The sequence below is a fragment of the Mustela lutreola genome, chromosome 2, assembly GCF_030435805.1.
Source record: "Mustela lutreola isolate mMusLut2 chromosome 2, mMusLut2.pri, whole genome shotgun sequence".
Lineage (NCBI taxonomy): Eukaryota > Metazoa > Chordata > Mammalia > Carnivora > Mustelidae > Mustela > Mustela lutreola.
Window position 1 is genome coordinate 56,185,783 of NC_081291.1, and position 9,005 is coordinate 56,194,787.

Genomic DNA, 9,005 nt, shown 5'->3' on the forward strand with positions numbered 1-9,005 from the left:
AACTGGAATAAAAGACAAAAAAAATAGAGTAGAGGATTTTTTAAAAAAATTAACATATAATGTATTATTTGCTTCAGGAGTACAGGTCTGTGAATCATCAGTCTTACACAATTCACAGCACTCACTGTAGCACATACCCTTCCCAATGTCCATCATCCAGCCACCCTATCCCTAACCCCAACCCCTGAGCAACCCTCAGTTCGTTTCCTGAGATTGAGTCTCTCATGGTTTGTCTCCCTCACGATCCCATCTTGTTTCATTTTTTCCCCTCCCTGCCCCCCCACAACTCCCCACCCTGCCTCCCAAATTCCTCATATCAGGGAGATCATATGATAATTGTCTTTCTCTGATTGACTTATTTCATATGGCAAGATTTCATTTCCTTTGATGGCTGCATAGTATTCCATTGTGTATATATATATGTATATACATATATATACATACATATACCACACCTTCTTTATCCATTCATCTGTTGATGGACATCTAGGCTCTTTCCATAGTTTGTCTATTGTGGACATTGCTGCTATAAACATTGGGGTGCACGTGCGCCTTCAGATCACTACATTTGTATCTTTAGGGTAAATACCTAGTAGTGCAATTGCTTGGTCATAGGGTGGCTCTGTTTTCAACTTTTTGAGGAACCTCCATGCTGTTTTCCAGAGTGGCTGTACCAGCTTGCATTCCCACCAACGGTGTAGGAAGGTTCCTCTTTTTCTGCTTCCTCACCAACACCTGTCATTTCCTTACTGGTTAATTTTAGCCATTCTGACTGGTGTGAGGTGGTATCTCATTGTGGTTTTGATTTGTATTTCCCTGATGCTGAGTGATGTTGAGGATTTTTTAATATGTCTATTGTCCATTTGGATGTTTTCTTTGCAGAAATGTCTGTTCGTGTCCTCTGCCCCTTTCTTGACTGGATTATTTGTTCTTTGGGTTTTGAGTTTGATAAGTTCTTTGTAGATTTTGATACTAGCCCTTTATCTGATCTGTCATTTATGAGTATCTTCTCCCATTTTGTTAGTTGTCTTTTGGTTTTGTTGACTGTTTCCTTTGCTGTGCAAAAGCTTTTGATCTTGATGAAGTCCCAATAGTTCATTTTTTGTCCTTGCTTCCCTTCCCTTTGGTGATGTTTCTAGGAAGAAGTTGCTGCGGCTGAAGTCAAAGAGGTTGTTGCGTGTGTTCTCCTCAAGGGTTTTGGATTCTTGTCTCACATTGAGGCTCTTCATCCATTTTGAGTCTATTTTTGTGTGTGGTACAAAGAAATGATCTGGTTTCATTTTTCTGTATGTGGCTGTCCAGCTTGAAGTCTGGAATTGTGATCCCGCCAACTTTGGTTTTCTTTTTCAACATTCCTCCAGCTATTTGGGGTCTTTTCTGGTTCCATATAAATTTTAGGATTATTTGTTCGATTTCTTTGAAGAAAATGGATGGTACTTTGATAGGAAATGCATTAAATGTGTAGACTGCTTTAGGTAGCATAGACATTTTCATAATATTTGTTCTTCCAATCCAGGAGCATGGAACATTTTTCCATTTTTTTGTGTCTTCCTCAGTTTCCTTCATGAGTACTTTATAGTTTTCTGAGTATAGATCTTAGCCTCTTTGGTTAGGTTTATTCCTAGGTATCTTAGAGTTTTGGGTGCAATTGTAAATGGGATTGACTCCTTGATTTCTCTTTCTTCTGTCTTGTTGTTGGTGTAGAGAAATGCAACTGATTTCTGTGCATTGATTTTATATCCTGACACTTTACTGAATTCCTGTATAAGTTCTAGCAGTTTTGGAGTGGCGTCTTTTGGGTTTTCCACATAAAGTATCATATTATCTGCAAAGAGTGTCCTACCTGGTTGGGGCCTCAGCCCCTGGCAGTCAGAGCTTGGAAGGCATAGGCTTCCTCAGGTGGTGGGAGGAAAGCAGGTCCAGTGAGAAGGAAGCAGACCTGGTCCCCAGGAACCAACCATGTCAGTCATCAGAAAGAGCATTAGAGGCGGACGTGTTTTTTTGGATAGTAGAATAGACAAAACCAAGTTTACCATGTAACCATTTGTAAATGTATGGTTTGGTAGTGTTAAGAACATTGGCTCATACGCCCATCCCCACCATCTGTCTCCAGGATTTTTTTTTTTTTTTGGTTTAAAGATTTTTTATTTATTTAACAGATCACAAGTAGGCAGAGAGGCAGGCAGAGAGAAAGGAAGCGGGCTTCCCGCCGAGCAGAGAGCCTGATGTGGGGCTCGATCCCAGAAGCCTGGGATCATGACCTGAGCCGAAGGCAGAGGCTTGAACTCACTGAGCCACTCAGGCACCCCTCCAGGACTTTATCTCCAGAACTGAAACTCCATCCCCATGAAACACTCACTTTAACCCCTGTCCCCCCACCTCTGGCAGCCACCGCGTTGGTTTTTACTGGACTCTTGTGGGGACCTTACGTAAATATGACCATGCAGTATTTGTCCTTTTGTGACTGGCCTCTAGGGACGGACGCTTGCATTGCTTCCCCTTTTGGCTGTTGTGAATAGCGCTTCTGTGAACATGGGTATACAGATAATCTCTTTGAGCTTCTGCTTACATTTCTTTTGGGTACACGCCCAGAAGTAGAATTGCTGGATCATATGGTAATTTTATGTTTAACTTTTGAAGAACTAGGCTCCTGCTTTCCACAATGGCTGCATGGTTTTATAGCCCTACCAGCAACACCCAAGGATGCCAGTTATCCCACAGCCTCGCCAACACTTTTTGAGTTTTTTGATAACAGCCATTCTGAGGGTGTAAAGTGGTTAGAAGTTGAGATTTAGCCTGACAGGGGTCTGTCCACTTCCCCACCGTGCTCGTTGGAATGTTCTGACAGTGTCCAGCCTCTCCCCAGCCCCCATGTGAAGATCATGACTGTGACATAATGGCTTCTTGGGGCGATCAGAACTGTGTAGCCTGCCAAGGGGTGGGGGGAAGTGCAAGTGGAGGTCTCAGCCCCAATCGGGATGCTCTAGCACCGGGAAAGCGTCTGGTCCTCCCTCAGCCTGGCAGAGCAGAGAGGACAGAGCTCATATCATGACAGATAGAGGATGCCCCCAAGGCTCCAGAAGGGACAGTGGCTCATGCAGGGTCTCCCTGGTAGGCCGTGGCACAGAGGAGGCAGGAGCAGAGGGTCTGGTTTCTGCACTGGAAGGGAACTTCATGCCCTCACTCTGCGGAGCCCACTCTCTGGCCAGAGGTCAGGGCTGCTGACTGAGGAGGAGAGGAGCATGTCCTGTCACAGAAAGCTCAGCAAGGAAGGCAGTTGGAACTCTTGGTGGGGTAGCCTTGCAAGGCTGGGCACCTGCCAGGGTAACCCAGTGCTTACCCTGGAAGGAGAGTGAAGCCAGAGGCGTGCTCTGCAGTCACTGGCTGCCAGGAATTAAGACTGTCCATGTGCGTGAGTCGTCATTCCGTGCAAACTCCCTAGCTCGCAGTTCTGGTGTGGTCTTTTTGGGGGTTCCCTGCCCCTTCTCTGGACACTCGGTCCTTCCCCCATCTCTGTGTTTAGTAGCAGACTGGGCCTTGGGCAGCCAAGTGCTGGCACGGTGGTGTGGAGGGTACCAGTACTGCTTTGCCTCCCACTGTGGGAGGAGTGGGGGAGTCCTGGCTTGTAGTTCAAGACAGACAAGACAACTCTGTTTAGGTCAGATTTGTAAACGGACACATTTTTGAGAAGATAGGAAGTCCAGATTAGCTGTTTGTATAACCCAGGTCTCCTGGTTCCCCCAGGAGCCCAGCCTGAGGAGAGAATGGAGGCCTGAGCCCTTCCTTCTGGGGAGCCTTGTGAGGCAGGCATCTGTGCGGCGAGTGCTCCAATCTGGGTATGGACTCAGTTTGTCCTGTCTCCCTCTGTTGGCTCCCTCAGGGATTGCGTGCATACCCTGCACTCCCGGGACACGTGGCTGAAACAGGCCAGAGTGGTGAGGCTGGGAGAAGTGCCCTACAAGGTAACCATAGGGGCGGGGAGGGGGGGAGGGTGCGGCGGCTGCGGCACACTGGGGACAGAGGCCTGGGCACTTCGGGCTGCTGAATGCACACCCGGGAGAGGAATCCAGGGCTGACTTTTCTAACCTGAGAAAGACCAAAGGAAGAAAAAGCATTTAATTATGTCTTAGTCTAATGGGGGAATTTGTAAGATGGATCTTTCGAGCATGCAAGACATGTGACATTTTTTAAGGGTTGTAATACAGGCTAGGCTGTATATGGCCCTTTCCAAAAAAACGTGCTGAGTCCTGAGCCAGAGGCGCCCAGTGTGCCCATCCTGCTCCTCCTTGTGACATGTACGCAGCTTTCTTGCTCATGCTCCCCAGTGAAACTTCTGGGCACTAGACATGGTCAGGTAGTGTGCGGCGGGTCCCATGCTGTCAGTGCCTTCCAGAATGCATGACACAGCTAGTTCCCGGGTTTAAATCCCAGCCCTGTCACTCACTGAGCGATGGGACTTCAGTGACTTCATCTCCAGGCCCCAGTGACCCTGTCTGCGATGAAGGTAGAGCACGTGGTGTGGCTGGTAAAAGCCTGGTTCTGGCCCTCTGGCCTGTGGCTGTAGGCAGTGGCTTGCAGCTCGCGGGTCACCCATCTGTCTGCGCAGTGGAGACAGTGGTGGGACCGCCCTCTGGGGCACAGTGCATAGAGTAGGGACCATCTGCAGGTGCTGGCTAGCAGCAGCTGTCCTTGTGGCCACGGTGGTACTAGGCACTGTAAGCAGGTGGGAAGTGCGTGCATCTCGGGCTCATGGAGGTTAAATGAGGCCATGGGTTCAGGAAAGCCCTCAGCACAGCACTCGGTATATAGTAAGTGCTCTGAAAGCGGTGGTCCTCCTCTAAACTGGCTGTTCCCTCTGGTGCAGATGGTAAAAGGCTACTCCAACCGGGCCCGGAAGGCCCGCCTTGCTGAGCCCCAGCTGCAGGACCACAACGACCTGGGCCTGTTTGGCGAGTGGCAGACGGAGGAGTACCAGCCGCCTGTGGCTGTGGATGGCAAGGTGAGGGCAGTGTTGTGATGGGTCAGGACCGGCCTGCTGCACACTGCTGCTGGCTAGACCGGCTGTGCTACCCTCTCTCTGCAGGTCCCCCGGAATGAGTTTGGGAACGTGTACCTCTTCCTGCCCAGCATGATGCCCATTGGCTGCGTCCAGCTCAACCTGCCCAACCTGCACCGCGTGGCCCGCAAGCTGGACATTGACTGTGTCCAGGCCATCACCGGCTTCGATTTCCATAAAGGCTACTCCCATCCCATGTGCGTGAGGGTCCTTCTGCAGCACCGGCAGGAGGGCTGGGCTGTCCTAGAGGAGGGGCAGGAAGTCGATGTGGGGGTTGAGGCCATTTTCCGGGTTTTACTCTGGATTTGCCAAGTCAGCCTTAACTCTTTACCTTTTCCTTTCACACTTTTACTCGGGCTGACTGCCTCCATCCAGAGGCAGCAAAACCAATGAAACCACATGCTCGTGATGCTAGATGAAAACCATCTCCTGGGGGTTGGGGACAAGGGACCAGGTGAGGTCAGCACGTTTCTTGGTTAGGTGACCTCTGTCATCCCAGCGGGTGGGGGTGGGCGTGGGGAAGATGCAGGGCCGGAGTCCACAGGCCTGCCTCCTGCACGGGTGCTCTCGGCAGCTAGGGCTGGGACTGCAGATACCTGATCTGGACATTCTTTGGGGAGCAGCTGGTTGGCCTCTGCAAGGGGGAGGCGAGGCCAGAGGGAGGCGAGGCCGGAGGGAGGCGAGGCCGGAGGGAGGCGAGGCCGGAGGCGGCAGCCTCAAGTAGGGCCATCCTTGTTGCGTCCTTACAGAACCGACGGGTACATTGTCTGCGAGGAATACAAAGATGTGCTCCTAGCTGCCTGGGAGAAGGAGCAGGCGCTCATTGAGAAGCGGGAGAAGGAGGTGAGCCATGTGGCCAGGGTGGGTTGGGTGGGGGCCTGAGGTGAAAGCAGAAGGGCGGGGAACACGAGCCCCCACGTGGGGGCAGGTGCCTCACTTGCACTGTGGGTAACAGGAGGGACCGTGGGCCCCGAAGCTCTTTCCAGCTCTCAGACGCCAGAGGGCACCCTAGGGAGCCAGCCCTGGATAAACAGGGTCCTGTCCTTACCTCACCATCCAGCATCCCTGTCCACTGTGTACCTGGATCCCGGCTCTGGTGGCTGCCGCACCTGCCATCCACCACTGCCTCTACTGAAAGGCATTGCCTGTGATCCAAGCCTCCACCTTAAAGATGTTCAAGTTGCTAACAGTTAAAAAGAGGCTTCTGTTTTGGTGCCTTTTACATGCATCACTTTATAAAATCATGCTCCTTTAAAACAGACATGGCATGGTTGAGAAACTCTTAACCGAAGAATCTGATTTTGGATCTTTAGATCTTCAGATGTTCATAGGTTCCATCTAGACACTTTTCCTGAAAGTGATAGTACTTAACATTTTGTGTTCTTTGTTTTGCCTGCAGAAAAGAGAGAAACGGGCCCTCGGGAACTGGAAGCTGTTGGTCAGGGGACTGCTCATCAGGGAGAGGCTGAAGCTTCGCTATGGGGACGAGGTCAGTGTGGCTTTTTTGGAAAGAGACAAGCTCAAGTGGAAGAGGGGGACTCAGAACCCTGGGCCTGGATTCTGTCCAGAGATGCCTTGTTTTGTCACCAGAGTCCTGTGTCTCTGAGGCACCTGTGTCCTTAACTTTCCTTGTTGGGAACCAGGTCCCTGGTGTGTGCCTCAGCTGTCCTTCCAGCCCTCAGCCCAACAACCCCCTTTCCTGCTCCCATCTGCCACAAGCAGGTGCCTGCTGGGTCTGAGCTCATGCTGAGCCCATCCAGGGAGGGACAGGCACCCTGTGTGTCTGTGTTTGAGGTGCCCTCCGTAGCCTGGCTGCACTTCCTGTGCCTGTGACTATCCTCCAGGGCCGGGGTTGCTCACTTAAGTCGTGTTTCATGGTACCTTCCCTGGGCTGGGCCAGCCTGTGCGAGGTGGATGTGTCGCCCTCAGAGGGTCTCCCAGAGGGGCAGAGGCCCCTCCACATGGTTATGTGGTGAGATCAGTATTGGGTTAGAAATGTGCTCTTGGCACAGCTATAACCACACCCGTTTTCTCCCTGTCTGCAACTCCACATGCTGCCAGTTTGCCTTTAAAACTGGCAAAATATTCTTGACACGCTCTTCCCTCAAATCCCCTGGGTGACGTCTCACCAGGCTCTATGTTGATTTCGTCCACCCACATGCTCTACCTGCATCCAAACCCTCCATGCCCAGCTCCCCAGTGGGTCCTGGTCAGGGAGTGCCTCCTCGGAACATTTGGCACAGAAAGCTGGTCCTGTGCAGTTGAAGACGGTAGTGCGCTTTTGTGCAGGAGTGAGGTAAAGAAGTGCAAAGCACCAGTCCTGTGATCTACATTCCGTTGTACGCTTCCTGAGCGCGGTCCCCTGCATAAACATTTTTGTTTCCCAGCACTGAGCCCAGAGCAAGTTCTCCAGTCCCTGCTCGGTGGAGTCCCCAGTGTGAGGCAGGCTCTCCCCCAGCCCCATGTGGTGGCCCTCCCTGCCCTCCCAAAGCCACTGGCTGGAGGAGGGGGGGCGTCGGGGTGGCTGCTGCTTGGGGCTTGACTGCCCTCTGGCGGTGCTCCCTGCCATCTGATGGCTGACTTGAGGCCCACCATTGTCCCTCCCCATCCAGAGAGAGGAGAGAGCTCTCCAAGGACCTGCTGGAGGTGGACTGTCTTCTGATGAAGAGGAGGGGACCAGCTCTCAAGCAGAAGCATCGAGGATCCTGGCTGCCTCCTGGCCCCAGAACCGAGAGGCTGAAGAACAACAGAAGCCAAAGTGCCCTAAGAAGACCAAAAAGGAGAAGGCGGCTGCGGCCTCCCACCTGTTCCCTTTTGAGAGGCTGTGATGGGAGTGGCCACCTGTTGAACCCCACACCTGTCTTGGGGGATGTACCGGCCCTGGTGGCTGTGGTATCTCCTCTGAGAAGGCAGAGAAGCAGTGTGTGCTATGGATGAGGGCCAGGGGACAGGGGGGTTAAGCTGAGGGGGTGCTGTGGGTCTGGTCTTGCCCGGGCCTTGTCGGATAGATGTGGGGTAGGGCTTTCGGAGCTGTCCATCTCTGCACCTTATACTTTGAGCTCTGGGACACTTCTCAGGAGACTCTCCCACCACCTTGATGTCGCTTAGCCACCTTTGGAAACAGGAGTCCATTTTCTTATAGAAACCACTGGCTGATTTAGAAATGCACAGTTCCTTTCAGGTGAGTTCTTCATCTGTCAGACCCTCATGCTTTTGCCTCTCCTGCAGCTGGTGGAGCCTGTCAGGGCCATGCCTTTTTCTCTCAGCCAGATGTACTAACACTGCCTAATGATGCCTCTTCATGGGTTAGGGAGAGCAGTTGGGAAGTATGGGCATCTCCAGTTTTGATGGTAGTGGGACCCACTTTTGGAAGTAACGTTTCAGGGTGGCAGAAGACTCAAACCAAGAGCTGAAATCAGGAAAGGAAACACACTGAGAGTTAAAGAAATGTTAGTGAAAGTGGGTTAGTGTCAACCAGATTTTATCCACTGTGGATAAATTTATAAAAGCTCTATGCATTGTAGATATTCAGGAGAAATAACTTTTGTAACATTTTGAGGAAAAAAATAAAACATTTACCTAAAAAGACTCAGCTCTGCGTTTTTCTTTCAGATTTATGGTCGGCTAAGAACACCCGCATGACAGAGTGATTTGTCCATATATGAGACTAAAGACCAGGTTTTGTTCTCAGGTAGATGGTGAACTCATCATTCCACACATGGAAATTTTTCTTCCTACGTTCAAGTGAGGAGAGATGTTACTTAACCTTTGACAGGAGCCCTTAAAAATCGGAGCCAGTTCTATCCAAGGGAAACAAACAAAACACTTGGGGTGTGACTCATCAGCAGTGAGAGCTTGGCTGGAGGGCTGGTGTGGAACAACAAACCGGGGTTGCCATGGAAACTGCAGAGCCTTGCACTTCCGGACCCTAGAAGCAAGCAACCTGTTA

General features: G+C 51.1%; 1 protein-coding gene across 5 annotated transcripts in view; it reads left to right on the plus strand.

The window, feature by feature from the left end:
• The window catches only part of XPC (XPC complex subunit, DNA damage recognition and repair factor), a 53,332-nt gene extending 44,690 nt beyond the window's left edge, over positions 1-8,642 (plus strand). For all 5 annotated transcript variants that reach the window (XM_059161849.1, XM_059161848.1, XM_059161853.1 and 2 more), the window contains 6 exons: positions 3,881-3,962; positions 4,865-4,999; positions 5,084-5,253; positions 5,806-5,899; positions 6,456-6,545; positions 7,669-8,642. In XM_059161849.1, the coding sequence (XP_059017832.1) occupies positions 3,881-3,962; positions 4,865-4,999; positions 5,084-5,253; positions 5,806-5,899; positions 6,456-6,545; positions 7,669-7,884 (787 nt within the window). In that variant the 3' untranslated portion in view covers positions 7,885-8,642. The remainder of the gene's footprint in view (positions 1-3,880; positions 3,963-4,864; positions 5,000-5,083; positions 5,254-5,805; positions 5,900-6,455; positions 6,546-7,668) is intronic.
• The last annotated feature ends 363 nt before the right edge of the window (positions 8,643-9,005 follow it).